The 19,523-nt window shown below is 54.6% G+C and overlaps 2 protein-coding genes across 2 annotated transcripts in view; both read right to left on the bottom strand.

Moving 5' to 3' along the window:
• The window catches only part of LOC105478533 (protein phosphatase 1 regulatory subunit 37), a 53,932-nt gene extending 40,278 nt beyond the window's left edge, over positions 1–13,654 (bottom strand). Inside the window, exon 1 of the mRNA XM_011735928.3 lies at positions 13,035–13,654. Within this exon, the coding sequence (XP_011734230.1) occupies positions 13,035–13,236 (202 nt within the window). The 5' untranslated portion in view covers positions 13,237–13,654. The remainder of the gene's footprint in view (positions 1–13,034) is intronic.
• A 1,995-nt stretch (positions 13,655–15,649) lies between these two features.
• On the bottom strand, positions 15,650–16,441 carry LOC105478530 (gem nuclear organelle associated protein 7). The gene has a single exon (XM_011735923.2). The coding sequence runs from the start codon at positions 16,439–16,441 to the stop codon at positions 16,046–16,048; it is 396 nt and encodes a 131-aa protein (XP_011734225.1). The 3' UTR covers positions 15,650–16,045.
• Between the last annotated feature and the right edge of the window lie 3,082 nt (positions 16,442–19,523).

The following is a 19,523-nucleotide window of genomic DNA, read 5'->3' as shown; positions in this document are numbered from 1 at the left end:
AAGCCAAGATCCTGCCACTGTATTCCAGTCTGGGCAACAAGAGCGAAACTCCATCTCAAAAAAAAAAAAAACACAAAAAACCAAAAACAAAACAAAACAAAAAAACAGCTGGAGAGGTGGCCGAGGAGAGCAGCAGGAGCCTGGATCCCAGTGTCAAGGCATCCTTGGGTAAGTGCCACCCCTCTCTGGTTACCCCTCCACCCGAGATGAGGAAAGGGCCGGTGCCAGCCCTGGATTCTTTTGACTGCGCCAGAAGGCTGTAAGCACAAGCACCTGGACCTAAGAGCTGGTGGTAGGACATTCAGTCAGATGGCCCCGCCTGCCGGTGCCTGCTCCACCTCAGGACTAGACAGGATCAGGCCACTGTCAGACTTGGGCACTCTAAGCTGGGCTCCATGAGGGCGTCATCCCTCGGCTCTGCCAGCACCAGCCCCAACTCCATTTTAATGGAACAACATTCACTGAACTGCTCTGTGCCTGGAGCTGTGCAAGGGACACAGCAGGGACCAAGACAGCCCCGGCCCTGACCCCCTGGGACTTGTAGTCCAGTGGGGAACACAGGTCCAGGCACAGCAAGGAAGGTGGCCCTCCAGGGAAATGGAGCACTGGCTGTTCATTGTGATCACAGCAGACAGAACCAGGCCAGGAAGCAAGGATCCCAAGCCTGAGACAGAAGGGGAGTGAGAACGGAGTCATGGAGGCTTGGCTGGGTGGCCAGTTGCCCCTGACACCTGGGACACGCGGGTCACAGGGAATGGCGAAGTAGGTCACCTGCCACAAAGGTAGAAGGCAGATCAGTTACCAGAACCTTGCCTGCCATCCCATGACCGGGAGGAGGTCCTGGGGTCCAATCACTTCCTAAATGGTGCGGCGTCCTACGAAGGCAAGTGTCCTGGCCTATGACCCCCAGCAAGTCAACAGAAAAGACAGGCCTGTTTGCCAGTCCTGCGCTGCCATTCCCACCAGGCTGGCAGGGGGGACACCAAAGGCAGGCTTGGTACTCCCCTCCATAAAGCTCCTCCTCCTCTCTGCCCACCTCCTTTTCTCGACCAGGGACTCTCCGAGCTGCTCATGGCAAGGACTAAGACCCAGCATTGTATGCCACTTCCTTCTCCACCTGCCATATTGTGTGGCTGCCCAGAGCCAAGCCCAGTGCCACGTGGTCTGGGCACTGGGGAATACACTGGCACCAAACCCAAGCCACCACTGCCTGGTGATGCTTCCAGTCCGGGGCTGAGAGTTTCAGCAGGCCCACAGATAAGCAGATCGCTGGCCACCTGATGGAGAGCCCATTAGGAGGGCCAGGAAGGAAGGGTTTGCTGGCACCTGAAAGATTAGCCAGAGCCAGCTGTGTGGGTGGGGCCAGCCTTCCAGGAGAGGATGTGGGGAGCTGCCTCCATGTTCTAGGACTGAAAGGAATCCACAATGGCTTGAACCCAGTGAGTGCATGGCAAGGTGATCTTGGTCATGGCTGGCGATGGTGGCAGGAGCCAGGTTATACCTGAGCTTCCTAACCTGCTGCAGGGACGTTGGATCAGAGGGAAAGGCAGCAGGAGTGTGATGTGAAACAGGAATAGCAAAGTCTGCTTTTTCAAGAATGCTGTGGCTGCTAGGTGGGAAGCAGGCTGGAGAGGCAGCAGGAGAGCCGTCGGGAGACCCCTCCACCTGGCATGGCGGGGACAGCAAAGTGGAGGCAAAATAGATGCTGGTTGGCAAGGAATGAAGAAATGAATGCAGGAAAAAGTGACTCAGTGAACAAAATCTTCCTTCCCCACACCCTATGCTCCCCGACTGTCCTGAGCCCCGTGCCTGGGTTACAAGGGCTTTGCGGCGTCCGGCCTGGGTGCCCAACAGCAGCCCCACTTTGCCCAGAGTCCCTAAGGTTCCTGGAGGCGTTCAGTGGTTCCAGTCCTCCCGGGAGCCAGACGGACAGGATGCAGCCCTCTGCAGCGCTGGTCCAGGGAGGGGAGATGGGCCCGAACAAGTAACAACAGAGCGAGGAGGCACCATGGGAACCCAGAGAGCAGAGCAGAGCTTTGTCAGGGGATTAGAGAAGGGCTTGCCCGGAGGCAGCGTGGAACGGGTAACGGGAGTTGGTCGGGAAGGGCAGGGGGACTAGCGAGGGGCATGCTAGGCAGAGGAGGCCGCATCTAGGCGTGGGAGGGGTAATGGGAGTTGGTCAGGAAGGGCAGGGGACTAGTGAGGGGCATGCTAGGCAGAGGAGCCTGCGTCTAGGCGTGGGAGGGTAACAGGAGTTGGTCAGGAAGGGCAGGGGACTAGTGAGGGGCCTGGCGCCTGAGCTAGGAGGCTGGATATTCTTTGGGAAAGGCCTCCCACACCAGGCCCAGGGGTGTGGACTTTGTCCTGTAGTTACGGTGGAGCCCTGGGGGCTTTTTGAAATAGGACAGAGGATCAGAACCATTCAAGCTGCCAGGCTAGAACCCAGCTCCTCCTCTACTACCTGTGTGGCCTTGGCACCTCTGTGAGCTTGTTTCCTCCTCCAAGATTAACGATGCGTTTAAAGAGCTTAGCCCTGGTAAGTGCTCCATAAATGGGAGCTGTGAGTACCAACACCTCCATCACCACCACCAGGAGGCATGACCCCTGCAGAGAGTCACTTTCACCTTTTGGCAGCCCCACTCTCCCACCCTCCCTCTCTGTTGTCCCGGGGAACCAAGCGAGTTCAGCTTTGACAGTCCTTTGCTTTGCAAAAGGGAAGGCTGCACAGGACGCGAGCAGTTCACTACATCACTGACGGCAGCTGGTGAAAGCCTCGGAGACCATGGAGAGAGGGAGGGGTGGGTGTGAAGGTGGCACACGAGTCCGACCCCGGTGGGTCTCAAGCGCCAGCTTGCTAGAGGAGCCCGCCCACCTAACCAGGGAACACATTCCCAGCTGGAACCCAACCAGCCCTGAGGGGAGCATCTGACTGCAGGGCTCCCGACCCAGGCTTCCGCTGCGAAGGGAGATGGGGGCTCGGCAAGTCACATGAGCTGTGCGGCTGTCAGCAGACACTTCCAAACCTCCACCCCCACCTTGAGGCAACCGCTCAGTGCCAGCTGCCTAGAGGAAGGGAAAGGGTGAGAACAACTTTCGAGTGCCTACTGTGTACCTCCATCCACCACCAATTCATCCAGTGTGAGAGCCTGCGGAGGGCCAGGCACCATAGAGGGTGCTGGAGACACAGGTGAGCCAAGACAAAGATGGGTCCTGCCTTCACGGACCTTCCTACTCAATGTAGGAAACAGCCAAGCATGATGGATCCCTCGCATTCCTTTTGGCACCCAGCCTCTGAACCCCCTTCCTGCAATTAGGGAACCCCCTCCACATCTCCCACCTCCTCTAAGCTGAAACAGCAGACCCCAGCCTCCTGTGTGGCTCCAGTCCAGGAGTCTAACGTGGGCGCAGCCCCAGAGGAGCTGATGTAACAGGAGTGGCATCAGCTAGACACTGGATGTACGGTGTGCTCCTGCTGGCGTGGGCCCCAGGCCTGGCTCTCTGGTCTTCCCAGAGAGTCTAAAACCTTTGAAAGAGAGTCCTCATCTGGAAAAATGGCTTCACAAATGGGGAAAGTGGTCCAGGGAGGTCAAGGGACTTGCCCAAGGCCACACAGCCCAAGCGTGGAGGAGCCGAAATCATACTCAGGCAGACGATCCTACCCAGATGAGGCAGGTTGGCCCCACCTGCCTAACCCTTACAGCCCGGGGAGGCAGGAACCAGTCAAGGTCAGGGCAGCGGCCACCTCATTCAACTTCCCCATGTCCTCACGAACGCCTGCAACAGCCAGCTACTGTTCCAGCTGCTTTCCAAGTAGAGGCTAATTTAATCATCAATCCCCATACAAATGGGGACACTGAGGCAAGGAAGCTGGGTGATTCGCCCAAGGGCAGAGCTGGGACTGGCACCCAGGGGGCTCCCGCGCTGCCTCCTGGGTCACTGCCATTTCAGACACGGAACGAGGCCCGCTGCGGGCTCCAGTCTCCTCCTGGAACCCTTAGGCCAGATGCGATTTAGAATCAGAACTTTCTGGATTTTGTAAGACCGAAGGACACTGATATTGCACTAAGCCACCAGAGGGGTCTGGGATGGTCTGTAGAGCTTTCTGGATCTGGGTACTGTGAGACCTGAAGGGACTGTGAAAGTGAAGTCACTGGAGGAGGTCACTGGACTTCACAGCCCACACGCCTCCCAGAGCTCATGCAGGGGCAGGATGCCCCAAGCAGGCCAAGGACAAACTGGCTTGGGGAGCACGAGGGAAGGGACTCAGAGATCCAAGGAGAGAAGGGAAGGGGAAAAACAGTCATCTCAGAGGTGCTATAGGAAACAGTGGCAACGGCAAACCTGTTGGTGGAGGGAGGGTTCAGAGCAATCTGAAGAAGAATCAGTGAAGTCAAGTGTCAGCTATTAGCCAACATGAGGCTAGGCTAAGCCTACAGCCTCTGGGCTCCTGGCTCACGGCCCCTCCCTGGTCTCCCTGTCTCAGTCTCACCCCATTCATGTCACCCCCACCCAGAGTTCTGTTAAAAACACTCACTATGCCCCTCCTTTTTTCTTTTGAGACAGGGTCTTGCTCTGTCACATAGGCTGGAGGGGAGTGGTGTGACCACAGCTCACTAAAGCCTCAACCTCCTGGGCTCAAGTGATCCTCCCACTTCAGCCTCCTGAGTAGCTGGGACTATAGGCACACACCACCATGCCCGGCTAATTTTTGTCTTTTTTATAGAGACAAGGTCTCGCCATATTGCCCAGGCTGGTCTTAAACTCCTGGGCTTCAGCAATCATCCCGCCTGGGCCTCCCAAAGGGCTAGGATGACAGGCGTGAGCCCCCCACACCCAGCCCAGGCCCCTTCTTAAGCCCTCTGGGGCTCCCTGCTAGCACAGCCCATAAGGCCCCACACAGCAGTCTCTCCTGCCTCCTCCAACCTCACCTCTGACCTGCCTGCCTCCACCTCAACTAAGTCTGGCTTTTTTCTGTTCTTCAGACGTACCAGGCTGGTTCTCTCTGCCTTCCACCCCTGGTGCACACCTCCCGCTGCTCCTCACCTGGCTAACTGTTGGATTGCCTTGTTGATGTCCCTTCTAGGGAGCTGCCTCTGCCCTGCCCTCCTGCACACCCTGTGAACCCTCCCTAATCTGAGTCCTCGGCAGCCTGGTTTGCTGAGAATTCTTTACTCTGTGTCTCCCTCACTTGACCGTGAACCCCACAGAAGCACGGACGGGGCCTGTCTTCTGCCCTGACTCGTAACACGTGTCACGGCCACACCATGCTGAATGCATGACTAGTTACAGGGTCACCAAGTCACTCATGCAGCAAGAATATATTGAGCGCCTACTACGTACCAGACACTGTGTAGCACAGGAAGAACATGTCCCAGAGGCCAAGGGTCAGAACAGCAGGCAATGCCGAAGACAGAGGAGCAGCACAAATCTCCAGGGACTCAAGCTGTCCACGAACCACAGGGACCCCCTCCTGCATGCCCACCAGGCTGGGCCCTTACCCCACCTGTTTCTATTTCTCATCCCTGCCACAACACCACAAAGCCAGCACTGTCACCTCTATCTTATAAACAATTCTGGGTTACAGATGAAGAGACTATGCACCCTGCACTGAATGCGGCCACTTGCCTCCAAGCACTCAGCCGCCACACAGGGGTTACTGCGCAGGCTTCGGCGCCAGGCTGGCTGCCTGGGTTTGAATCCCAGCTCCACCACTTACCGGCTGTGTGACCTCAGGAAAATTACTTTACCTCTATGGGCCCCATTTCCTCATCTATAAATTGGGGCACACAGCACCTGCCTCCTGGGGTGGCTGTGATATCTAAATGTGATAATACAGGAAAGGCACTTAGACCAGTGCCTGGTACAGGCACATGGAAGGCAAGGACTGATGACGACTAAGGTCAGCCAGAGGGCAGGGATTTAACCTGCCCTGCCCCCATGCCCCACTGCAGCAGGCCGCCTGCCCAGCTTGAATTTCTGCAGTTACCTTAAGGCAAGCATTTCAATGCTCACCTATTAATTTGCTCCAAAACAGGTCTTTGAGGTCAATGCCAGCCACCCCTGAACTGAGGTCTGAAGGCAGGCTTGGGACTGAGTGATGGATGGCGGAGCAAAGCACACAGACAGCCAAGCGAGGTTGTCAGAACCACCCGGGGAGCTTTTTGTAAAAACAGGTTTCTGGCCTTCATGCCCAGTGACTGCTCCAGCTGCAGGCCGTCCAACACAGGGCATTTGGCCCCACGGTTCTTAATCCTCTTGGAGCCGGATGCCTATGAAGGTTCGCAGAGCCCCAGTACTCGCTCCCAGAAACACATGCACAGGCACTCCCGCTGACGCACTCAATGCTGGTTACTGAGTGCCAGCTGGGGGCCAGCTTCGCGTACTCTTCCAGGAGTCAGAATGGGCGCTAAAGCCTGTCTGTAAGTCCCTGAGGAAGAGCCCTCGTCCTGGCACCAACTGGATTAACTACCACAAAAAAGTTTCCTGTAAATCCCACCATAGGGTGTGTGATCAGAGGAGAGCACCCCATTCCTTCGGACATGTGTCCCGTGCCCGAGCCTCCTGTGTGCTAGACTAGGGTCACAGAGGTGACTCACACACAGTCTTTGCCCTCGAAGGGGGAAACAGATGCGAGCACAGGCACAAGGAATCAGGCAGCCCACCTGCATGTGCAGGCACAACAAGTGGCGAGTCACAGTGTGCAAAGGGCCTGGGAGGGCAGAGGACAGGCACCAGCACAACAGTACCACTAACCCGATCGTGTTCCAACAGGGCGGGGGCTGGGGTGGTGGAGCCCCCACTCCAGAGGAGACTCAGGCTTAGGGAGGAGCTGCAACTTGTCCAAAGTCATCAGCCAATGTAGGCAGAGGCTGGGACTAAAACGGCCAGTGTGGAATCTTGGTACCCCTGCTGCCTCTCCTGCTAGTGAGCTGAAACATGCTGATTTAGTTTTAGCTCAGAGAGGTTGGGCAACTTGTCCATGGTCACACAGCTTGGCAGACACAGAGTCAGGCCTGGAGGTCAGGGACTGCTGAGGCACCCAGCCTGGAGGAGAGGGCCCCTGAGAGAAAGCAGGGATGCTGAGGCGGGAGACTGTAGGGTAAAGAGGAGTACAAACACACAACACAGGCAGGAAACAGAAACGAAAGGTTAGGGTTATAGGTGCGGGCAGAGGAGCGGTGATGACGGGAATAACAAGGGAGGCATTTGCTGAGCATTTACTATGGATCAGGCACTGTGTTCTCTCACTTAATCCTCCCAATCACCCTATGAGGACATACTTCTGTCAGCTGCATTTTAGACACAGAAAAATCGAGGCAGAGAGAACAATCGCCAAAGTCACGTGGCTGTTCAGTGGCAGGGTCTACTTGCCAACTCCAGCAGCAGGAGGTGGAGCTGGGCCCAGATGGAAATCTGAGCAGATGCATCAACCCCCCTCGACCCCATTCCCTGCTCCCTAGCAGCTCCACCACGAATGCTAAAGCGAGCCGGTTCCCTAACCCAGGGCCTCTTTCCACCACTGACAGATGCGTGTCTACCTGTCCAGCCTGTTTCTAGGGCTAAATCTGCAGCACGGGTTTCAATAGCAAACAGTATGGCATTTCAATGCCCTAGGATCCGCATTTAAGAACGCCCTGCCCCCACCGCTACCTCTGCCCTCCAAAGCTCAGGTGGCCAGACATGGTAGCATGCCTGGACCCCCTCACCCTGCCCTGCAGACACCTTGACTTCATGCGACGACCTTCCTGGTGGGCAAACCCCCAACGCACACACACTGGAGGACTGATGGTCAGGGAGCAGGGAGTGAGTCACCGGCAGGACTGGAGGAGGGGAGATGAGTCTCCCGGACTGTGGCTGGTGTCATGTGCTCTCATCACAAGTCCCTCTCACATGCCTATCTTTCCAACCCCACAGAGTTCGGCTGGGGCTGGGGAGACCAGCCGAGTCTCAGGTCATTCCTGCAGTTTGGCCTGATGGGTTCCTTGTGTAAGTCTGGCCTTGGCCTTCAGAATTGCTGAAGGGTCTGCCACAACATGACGGGGTGCAGTGCAGCCAGCTAGCCCCGCTCCCCACCAGCCTGACAGTGCTGAAGCAGCCTCTTTCACTCACGATTCCCAGCCTGCCTCGTCCCGGAGCTTCCCTGCCCATCTCCACACACCTGACTATGGCTTGCTGAGGGTGCAGGTTCACCCTATCCTCTGATGTCCTGGTGGTCTGCAGGGCAGGATCACTGGCCCTGTTTTACAGGTGAGGAAACGCAATGCTCTGCAAGAACCCATGCTTGCCAGAGGCCACAGAGCACGTTGCTGCCCCGCTGGTGTCACCATGCCAGGCTGCTCGGGCCCCTGACATACGGCTACATGTCACTCTGCTAGGTGGCTCCCAGATACCACCAGGCCTCACAGGCCCACAGGCGCTCATTCAACAACTGAGTGTCCTTGAGGAAAGCGGAGAAGGGGATGGACTCGGCCTCTGCTCTCCCATTCCAGCGTGGAAGAGAGACCACCACCAAGAAAACAAGCACGCGCGGCCGGGCGCGGTGGCTCACGCCTGTAATCCCAGCACTTTGGGAGGCCGAGACGGGCGGATCACGAGGTCAGGAGATCGAGACCATCCTGGCTAACACCGTGAAACCCCGTCTCTACTAAAAAATACAAAAAACTAGCCGGGCGAGGTGGCGGGCGCCTATAGTCCCAGCTACTTGGGAGGCTGAGGCAGGAGAATGGCGTGAACCCGGGGGGCGGAGCTTGCAGTGAGCTGAGATCCGGCCACTGCACTCCAGCCTGGGTGACAGAGCGAGACTCCGTCTCAAAAAAAAAAAAAAAAAAAAAAAAGAAAACAAGCACGCAACAGAACATCAGATGTGTTCACGTAACGAGGAAACAGCAGCCCCAGCAGGTGGAACCCCACTGCGGGAGATGGGAATCCGGAAAGGCTGAGCCTGCGCAGGCTCGAGACCCTCCCTCACAATCCGCCTCCTCCAGATCACCTATCTCCAGGAATCCCCAAACCCTGGGCCCCTGAAGGGCCTGAGGGAGCTCTCACCCTCAGGTAGACACCCCCAACAACTCCCACCCGGGTGGGTCACCACTCTAGCCCCAGGGGTGAGGCTCTGCTGGAGGAGACCCCTGCATGGGGGCGCCCCCAGTGCTGCCTTCTCCTCACCCAGGGGCGCTCCTGCACCCCTGGCCTGGGCAGCACTCCATCGCTAGCACGGCACAACAGCTTCCGGATGACTGAGTCTCCCCAATTCAGACCCGTCAGCTCTTCTGTCACCCCTTGGCCTTGGGGTTATGCCACCCTTGCACTAGGTTCACAGCTCAAATGACACCCCCCATCACTCCCCAGTTTACCAGATTGATGCCAACGAATCTCCCACCTTTGTTCCAAGACCAAGTAACTCCTCCCTGCAGTCCCCCAGCCCCAGACCCTCTGGCCTCTCACCTGGGTCTCTCCTTACACCCACTTTCTGTACCACAATTCCTCTTCTACACCCTGGCGACCCTCCACCTCCCACAGCCTCATGGCCAGTGAACCACTCCACTGTCCTCCCCAGCACGGAGCCTATCCCGTGTTCCTTGCTGTTCCCAGGCCCTTGGGTTTTCTGTTCTGCAAATCCCATTGTCCAAACTCACCAACTTCACCAGTGACCCCTCCTCTGCCCAGGCCCAAGATCACCCAACTCCTTACTGCCAGGGCAACTCCTCAAGCCCCCTCCCAACCAGGATGGACCAATTCTTCCAGTCCAGTTCACGTCATCACTTCTGCAGCTCAGACGCATGGACTCCTCCGGAGTGTGAGTCCCGACCAGGCCTTACTGCCCCTCTCTCAACCGCTGGAATGAGAGACTCCCCCCGCCTGGAGAGTGTTACCTGCTCTACCCCTTACCCAGGATAGACCAACCGGCACCCCTCCTCTAAACTCCTCTCAGCCAGGCTCCAACTGCCCCTCTTTTCTTGACAGACAGCCTTCTGACTCTCCAATTCTTTCACTGTCTCTTCGAGACTGCACGTGAAAACAGACAAACACACAAGCAAAAAACAAATCTGCCTGGATGATAGCTGCTATTTATGTGGCAGAAATTTATGAGGACTATCTTACCTCATCCTCACAACTACCCCATGGTAAAAAGTAGCACCTCCATTTGCAAAGAAAGAAACAGAGCCTTGGAGAGGAAAAGTGGTTTACTGAATGAAAGCCAAACCTTTTCTGGGAAACTGCGGACCAGGAACTTTACCCCCCAATGCCCAATCTGTGCCAGACTCTCTTGCTGCCCTCACCCCTGACCCTTCAGCCCACAAACTGACCATCTTCCTCCTCACCCCTCACTCCAGGCCCATGCACTGACTGCCGGCTCTCTTCTCTCCTGGAAGCCTCCGAAGCAGCCACATCCAGGCCCTACCCTATGCATAAACTCCTCTACACCAGCCTAAGATGACCAACACTGTCTTAATAACAATGACTGCCAACGAGAACGCTCACCCTATCTGATTCCTTTCCATATGTGACCTCATCCAGTCCTTGCCTAAATTCCGTGGCAAGAGTATTGCCACCTACTTCACAGACGGGAAGACTGAGGCTCAGAAGTCAGGTAACCAGTCCGAGGTCTCAAAGGACATGACCTGGAGCCTCTGCTTTTGAAACACCCTGCTCTGCCTCTCCAGGTCTTCCCGGTTCCTGCTCTGACTGGATATCACGCTATAGCCAGGGGCCATTCTGACTGTGGCCCGGTCCCAAACTAACCACCTATGCCTGGGGCCCAGAGCCCAAGGAGTTGGCTGGCTCCCAGTGACAAAAGTCTTTTTTTTTTTTTTTTTAAGACAGGGTCTTTGTCACCCAGGCTGCAGTTCAGTGATGCAATCACAGTTTACTGCACTGTTGACCTCCTGGGCTCAAGTGATCCTCCCACTTCAGCCTCCTGAGTATCTGGGACTACAGGCATGTACCACCACACCTGGCTAATTTTTGTATATTTTGTAGAGACACGGTTTCACCTTGTTGCCCAAGCTGGTCTTGAACTCCTGGGCTCAGGTGATCCGCCTACCTTGGCCTGACAAAGGGCTGGGGTTACAGGCATGAACCATGGCGCCCGGCCCAAAAGTCTTACTTTAACCACTGTCTCTTTAAGAGTAACTAGCCAGCTGGACACGGTGGCTCATGCCTGTAATCCCAGCACTTTGGAAGGCTGAAGTGGGCAGATCACCTGAGATCAAGAGTTCGAGACCAGCCTGGCTAACTTGGTGAAACCCCATCTCTACTAAAAATACAGACATTTTTAGCCAGGTGTGATGACAGGTGCCTGTAATCCCAGATACTCAGGACGCTGAGGCAGGAGAATCAGCCTAAGCAACAGAGGGAGACTCCGTCTAAAAAATAATAAGTAGTAATAAGTAGCCAAACTGTCATTCATGATGGACTCACTGTGTGTTCGGTTTCCAGTTACCATGTTTCCCACCCTCACATCAAAGCCACCAATTCCTCCACTGTCCACAGACTGGCAACAGTTTCTCCCCTTAGGCAGGGCTGGCAGATCAGCTTCTACAGAACCATGACCAGTCTGATCCCTCACTTCATGGGCTCCACCCCAGGAGGACTGATAGACTTCTCCAGCATGAAATAGACTCAACACTGCCCTGCATGTCCCAAGCGACTTTCCACCTTCCCAGCCCTATGACTCCAACACACTCCTTTCAGCTCCAACACTCACCTGACCCTCTCCAGTGGGCCGGCCCCCTCTCCCAACACTTCAAGCCGCCAAACTTCCTCAGTTCTCTCACCTGCTACTGGCCAGCAACTCCAATTCCTGACTTGATAACATCCCCAATTCTTTTTTTTTCTTTCTTTGAGATGGAGTTTTGCTCTTGTCACCCAGGCTGTACAAGGTCATGATCTTAGCTCACTGCAATCTCCACCTCCTGAGTTCAAGCGATTCTCCCTGCCTCAGTCTCCTGAGTAGATGGGATGACAGGCGAGCACCACCATGCCCGGCCGGTTTTTGTATTTTTGGTAGAGACGGGGTTTCCCCATGTTGGCCAGGCTGGTTTTAAACTCCTGACCTTAGGTGATCCACCCATCTTGGCCTCCCAAAGTGCTGGGATTACACGCATGAGCCAATGCACCCGGCCATCCCCCAATTCTTTCTCAGGAAGGAACAAGAGGACCCTTCCGTAGCCATGCCCCAAACATCCTCTGCTCCTGAATGACTGAGAACCTTCCTTCTGCTTCTCTTTTTGTTGGAGGAGGAGGCGGCGGTAGGCGTTGGCTTTTCTTCTTAATACCACATTGCAGCCGGGGGCGGTGGCTCACGCCTGTAATCCCAACACTCTGGGAGGCCAAGGAGGGAGGATAGCTTGAACCCAGAAGTTCGAGACCAGCCTGGGCAACGTAGTAAGACCTCCTCTCAATAAAAATGAAAACATAAAAACCACACTGCCTCTGACTCAACCAACCACAAATGGACCACCACCTGTGCTCCTCTTCTGAGACCTTACCTTGACTCCCTTTTCACCAAATCTTCTATAGCCACAGTCCAAGTTTATATTTCTCCCTCTTTCCAGCCAAGAAAGTGGCCAACACGACCACTCCTTGACCCGAGACTTGCAGACCAGCAACTGAACTTTTTTTTACCCCCACAGACCCATCAAACTCTTTCAACTGCCCTTTAGGGGCCAGCGTTGACCCGCTCCTCCTCCCGACTGCTCTTTCTCTCCTTCTCTGGTGGAACTACGAACGCAAAGGCTGCCACACTCTACAAATCACCAAACTTTCTTTAATTGCTCATCGTTTTAAACCCTAAAACGATCACCATCTTTGTCTCGGGTGGGTGGGGTGCGGCAGAAAGCACATACTTTTCACCTTCCCAACTCCATAGTCACCTCCTCTCTAACAGACTCCGGTTCTAAACTGACGACTGTCCCCTTATTCACCATTAGGTGCAATCTATTGAACGCCACCTCTGAGCCGGGCCCTGCACCGATCCCTCCCGACTCCCGGGTCCCCCTCGAGCCCGCCCCCGCTTCACCCGCGGTAGCTACCATGTCTCCAGGGGTCTTTGGGCTCCACTGCTCCAGACACGATATCCTCGTCGGACGGGAACGTGACGCGCTTGGCTGCAGCCTTGAGGCGCCCATCGGCGGGGGGCGATGCGGGGCTGGGAGACACGGCCTCGGCGGGGGCCTCTTCAACGTCGCCGTCCGCGCCCGGCACGGGCGGCGCCTCCTGCGGCGGGATCTCCATAGCCGCCGCCGCCTCCTCACGGGGGCCCCGGGGACATGCCCCGGGCCCCGGATTTGTCTCTCCGGGCCCGCCCGCCGTCCCGGGGCATGGGCTCCGCCACTGCTTCAGGCGCCGCCTCCGTCCGCTCTCCTAGTCGTCGTAATCGTCGCCGCCGGGAGCCCAAGCGCGCCTCCGCCGAGCCCCGCGCGCGCCTGCCCGTTCGCAGTCACACTTTCGCTCTAGGCTGGCGAGCCCGCCGCTTACTATAAGAAACAGAAAATCGATTTCAGCGACTTGTAGGTAGAGCTGTCCCGCGGGTGACATGAAGAGAGAAACAAAGGGCAGGAAGGGCCACGGAAAAAAGAAACGTGAGCAGCGAATCTGCAGAGCCGGAACTGCAGACTATGAGGGGCGGGGCGAGGTAGACGCCTTCTCCAAGAGCAGCGCGCAAGCGCGAAGCTGAGCCCACGCCTCCCCGCCTGAGTCCAGATAACAAATATTCAGCTCCCGCACATTCGTCTAGAGCCCAGGGAAATGGAGTGCTTAGAAATGAAAACACCTGGCGGGGCGCGGCGGCTCACGCCTATAATCCCAGCACTTTGGGAGGCTGAGGCAGGAAGATCGCGTGAGTCCGGAGTTCGAGACTAGCCTGGGCAACATAGCAAGGCCCCGTCTCTACAAAAAATTTAAAAATTAGCAGGGTCTGGTTACGGGAGACTGTAGTTCCAGCTACTTGGGAGGTGGGAAGATCACTTGAGCCCGGCAGGTTGACGCTGCACTGATCGCGCCCCTGCACTACGACCTGGTAGACATAGCGAGACCCTGTGTCAACGAAAGGAAAGAAATGGGCCGGGCGCGGGGGCTCACGCCTGCAATCCCAGCACTTCGGGAGGCCAAGGCGGGCGGAACACGAGGTCAGAAGATCGAGACCATCCTGGCTAACACGATGAAACCCCGTCTCCACTAAAATTACAAAAAATTAGCCAGGCGTGGTGGCGGTCGCCTGTAGTCCCAGCTACTCGGGAGGCTGAGGCAGGAGAATGGCGTGAACCCGGGAGACGACGGAGCTTGCAGTGAGCCGAGATTGTGCCGCTGCACTCCGGTCTGGGCGACAGAGCAAGACGCTGTCTCAAAAAAAAAAAAAAAAAAGGAAAGAATGAAAACACTGAGGTTAGACTAACTGATGAAGAGTGGTAACGGCATAAAGAAGTCGAAAAGAAAGGCGGATAGGAGCTGCATTCAATATATGAGTACAGCTGATGGATGCTGACAGAGAGGGTTCCTCTGGAGACGAAGCCTCGGCCTCTTCGGTAGTCTCCAGTCTTCCATTTGCTCGCTGCAGTTACATCAACAGCTCTCTGTATAGGGGTAGTTGCATAAAATACAACTTAAATCACAATACTAAAATAAATATGAGCCCATGAGCAATGCTAAAATAAATACGAGCCCATGAACGGTATCATAGGCCTGATTTTAAAAAACAAAACCTAGGAGAAGATAGAAATTCCAAAGGCGAGAGACGAATCTGCCAACCCAAATCCTGGGTGACAAGGCTGGTGGGTCACCGAGGCAAGAACAAACCAGCGCGAGCTCAAGCCACACCCCTACGCTCAGACCCAACGCTTGACATTCGCCGCCGCACTTTCGCCACGCTTTCCCAAGCGCACCCGGCAAACTGAAGGAGGCGGGGCTGAAACCATAAAAGGGGACTGCGCGGAGCGAGCCGCGTCGTCGCCAAGGCAACTCGAGAGCTAGGCGTAGCGAACCGACTGAAGGCAGCTGAGGTTGCTCCTGGCGCGGTTCATCATCGGCCGCCGCACTTTCGCGACTGAGACAAAACGACGCTCACCTTTACTTAGTGGAAGGCTTCGCTTACATCCTGAATTTAAGGGAACTACAGAAGGGGACAGAAACTGCTTTCTTTTTAAACAATGCCCTGAAAGGTTACTAGTGACAGGGGGCTTAGTGAAGCGCGTGATGTGAACGGCCAAGCTACAAGGCTGGAGAGAAAAGAGGAGGGGGATGAAGTTGCACCCTGATCGCGATTCCTCGGCCTTTTGTCAGGGGCGCCGCCACTCGGGATCCGACCATTCGCCTCCAACGAGGGGACAGCGAATCTGCTGTCGTGTGCAGTCCACAGCAACCACAGGTGGGGCAACAGGAGGAGCGCTTGGGCACGACCACGTGACCCAACACGAGCCACCGCCCGCCCCAAAATGAAATCAAATCCTAATCTCCCAATCCCGGCATTCCGGTCACTCCAGCATTTCCAGGAGACTTGCGGCCCTGCAGCCCCTACACCTTTATCTGGGCTCCTGTCCTACTTGGCCCAGCTCCACTGGATTCAGCTCTGGGATAACCATCCTACCAGCTCCTAAAGATTATTCCATCCCCGTGGGTATACTTAATTAAAGAAAGAAAAACAGGAGTCGAATTTTCCTGGGGTAACTGGTTCTTTAGCAGGGGGAGTATCTTCAGGGTGGCTGAACTTTGCAGCCTCTTTAATAACGCCCCCCTGTGCAGGTTGTCTCCTTTATCACCCTACCCAGATGCCCTGGTCTTCAAGAAATGGCAGCAGGCCCATCTTTCTGTAGGGTTCAGAGTTCTGTGAAGTAGAGCATTCCTTCCAGTGGGATCTTAGAATTCCTAGAGTTGCAGAATTTTACTGACTAGACCCAGGAGGTCTCAGGAGTCCAGACTTGCTTAAAGCTTGGCTGAAAATTCCAAGGGAGCTCATAACTCCGTGGGGCCCAGAGTTCCTGGCTTGGGAACATTGGGAGGCCTGGGATACAGTGGCTCAGCCTCAAGCAGAAAAGTGAACACAATGTCTCTATGGCTTGAAGGTGTATGAAATAATGTCACTACATCGGAGCAGCGCCTCTGCTTGCACACCTATGGGAGTCTGCAGCTGTGACACGTAGAAGTTGGCCACATCCAGGTCGGTGGCTCCGAAGTGGGCGGCCACACGCACACCCTCGTGCAACGTGAAGCTCACCTGACGACCCACCATGGCCAGCAGGCTGCGGAGGTAACGCTCCCGAAGGGCGGCTCGGGCCCGCTGCTCCTGGAATTCCAGGGATTCTTGAGCTATGGGACACTCCTGGATTTCAGGAACCTCTGGCCTCAGGGGGGCTCTGCGTCCATCAGGGGCAAAGCCACGGCTGAAGCCATCAGGGCCCCGGGGCAGCCGGAGCACAGGTACAGGAATGGTCACTGGAGTTTGCATTGTCTTGGCTGTTGAGTGAAGAAAAAGGGCAGGAAGTCATTACATGGTAAGCAAGGGGCTAATGGAGGAGGGAGGAGTGGAAGCAGAGGCTGGTCTACCTAGGCAGCTCCACTTCACCTGTCCCAAACCGATCCGCCTCGCTAAAATCTGTGCCATCAATCCCCAGTGGCTTGGATCAGAAACAAAGTGTCACATGCACAAAAACATGAGTCCCATGAAGGTAAAGACCTTTGTCTGCTTTTTTTTTTTTTTTTTTGAGACGGAGTCTCGCTCTGTCACCCAGGCTGGAGTGCAGTGGCGCGATCTCGGCTCACTGCAAGCTCCGCCTCCCGGGTTCACGCCATTCTCCCGCCTCAGCCTCCGAGTAGCTGGGACTACAGGCGCCCGCCACCTCGCCCGGCTAGTTTTTTGTATTTTTAGTAGAGACAGGGTTTCACCATGTTAGCCAGGATGGTCTCGATCTCCTGACCTCGTGATCCACCCGCCTCGGCCTCCCAAAGTGCTGGGATTACAGGCTTGAGCCACCGCGCCCGGCCCTTTGTCTGCTTTTAAAACAGCTTTATCTCAACTTCCAGGCAATAAATATTTGCCAAAAGATGAACCCGGCCAGGCATGGTGGCTCATGCCTGTAATCCCAGCACTTTGGGAGGCCAAGGCAGGAGGATCACTTTGGAGCTGGGAGTTTGAGACCAGGCTGGGCAATATAGTGAAATCACATTTCTACAAAAAAAAAAAAAAAATTATTTTACATTAGTTGGGCTACTCAGGAGGCTGAGGGAGAAGGATTAGTTGAGCCCAGGAGATGGAGACTGCAATGAGCCGTAATCGTGCAACTGCACTCCAGCTTGGGTGACAGAGTGAGACGCTGTCTCTTAAAAAAAAGAACAAACCCCACCTTTCTCTCACACACAACCCATCCAATCCATCAGGAAATTCTATATTCTAGATAGACTCCCACTCACACAGGAGCTAGCTTGAAAGGTTTCCAAGTGGCCAAATCTGGAATTATTTGAATACAATAATGATAGTGACAGATTATAACCCACTGGGTAAAACAGAAATCCATAATCCATACTGATAATAAATAAATGAATAAGGAAGAGAAGAAAAATATAATCCTTACTGTAGACTGGCAAGTAAATAAATATAAAAGGAATAGATGTAAAAATGTGTGGATAGGGCCGGGTGCAGTGGCTCACACCTGTAATCCCAGAACTTTGGGAGGCCAAGGTGGGCGAATCACTTGAGGTCAGGAATTCCAGACCAGCCTGGCCAACATGCTGGTAGAGGCGAAACGCCGCCTCTACCAAAAATACAAAAATTAGCTGGGTGTGGTGGCGTGTGCCTGTAGTCCCAGCTACTTGGGAGGTTAAGGCAGGAGAATCATTTGAACCCAAAAGGCAGAGGCTGCAGTGGGCGGAGATCGCACCACAGCACTCCAGCCTGGGTGACAGAGTGAGACTCTGTGTCAAAAAAAAAAAAAAAAAACACGGATGGGAGTTAGATGAAGTATAAGGTAGCTACATAGTATTAACAGACTCATAAGATATTCATTCACTGTAAGGGGCAAACACAAATTTATAGTGGAGGAACCTGGTACGCACCCCCTTAACTTAGTGATCAAAGCCAACATCTCCAGGAATGGGACACTAAGAAGGACAGGGCACTACTTCTGTGTTATTCCTTTTTTTCTTCTTAAAGAGACAGGGTCTCACTATGTTGCCGAGGCTGTTCTCCAACTCCTGGCCTCAAGTGATCTTCCAGCCTCTGGGCCAAACAAGGACAACGGGGACAGGCATGGTGGCTCACACCTATAATCCCAGCACTTCGGGAGGCCGAGGTGAGAGGATTGCTTGCGTTCAGGAGTTCAAGACCAGCCTGGGCAACATGGTAAGACCTTGTCTCTACTAAAAATAAAAACTATTAGCCAGGCATGACAATGTACTCATGTAAGTCCCAGCTACTCAGAAGACTGAGGTAAGAGAATCACTGGAGCCCTGTAAGGTTGAAGCTGCAGTGAGCTATGATCGCGCCACTGCACTCCAGCCTGGGCAAGAGTGAGACTTTTGTCTTAGAAAAAACAAAAACAGCCCAACTAACCTGGGCTTTTCAAAAATATTAAAGTCATGGCCAGGCACGGTGGCTCACGCCTGTAATCCCAGCACTTTGGGAGGCCAAGGCGGCTGGATCACGAGGTCAGGAGATCGAGACCATCTTGGCTAACAAGGTGAAACCCCGTCTCTACCAAAAATACAAAAAATTAGACGGGTGTGGTGGCAGGGCCTGTAATCCCAGCTACTCAGGAGGCTAAGGCAGGAGAATGGCGTGAACCCGGGAGGTGGAGCTTGCAGTGAGCCGAAATTGTACCACAGCACTCCAGCCTGGGCAACAAAGCAAGACTCTGTCTCAAAAATATATATATATATATTAAAGTCATAAAAGACAAAGGCTGAGAAAAAAAATGTATAAGGCTGGAAGGAGTGTCTCACACCTGTAATCCCAGCACTTTGGGAGGCAGAGGTGGGCAGATCACTTGAAGTCAAGAGTTCAAGACCAGCCTGGCCAACATGGCAAAACCCCATCTCTACTAAAACTACAAAAATTAGTCAAGCATGGTGGCAGGCACCTGTAATCCCAGCTATTCAGGAGGCTGAGGCAGGAGAATCGCTTGAACCTGGGAGGCGGATGTTGCAGTGAGCCCAGATGGCGCCATTGTACTCCAGCCTGGGTGACAGAGCAAGACTTTGTCTCAAAAAAAAAAAAAAAAAAAAAAAAAGAAAGAAAGAAAAAAAAAATATACACACACACACATTTATTTATTCACAACCTAACACTTCTCACTTCTTCCAGTGCCAGCATTCTGCTGCCGTCACAGACGCTTCCTGCCTAGAGTACTGTAGTGAACTCCCCTCTGGGACCCTGGCTTCCACCTTCACCACCCCCAGTCTACAACCCACAGCCTGTTTGTCAATGCCCGAGTCAGATCACATGTCTTCTCTGCTCAGAGCCCTCTTGTGGCTTCTGTCTTGCTCAGAGACAAAGTCAAAGTCCTCACCACAGCCCTGCTGACCCTGTGAGCTCT

Source organism: Macaca nemestrina, chromosome 20 (assembly GCF_043159975.1).
Source record: "Macaca nemestrina isolate mMacNem1 chromosome 20, mMacNem.hap1, whole genome shotgun sequence".
NCBI lineage: Eukaryota > Metazoa > Chordata > Mammalia > Primates > Cercopithecidae > Macaca > Macaca nemestrina.
The sequence above is the reverse complement of the archived record's forward strand: the minus strand, read 5'-3'. Positions and strand labels throughout refer to the sequence as shown.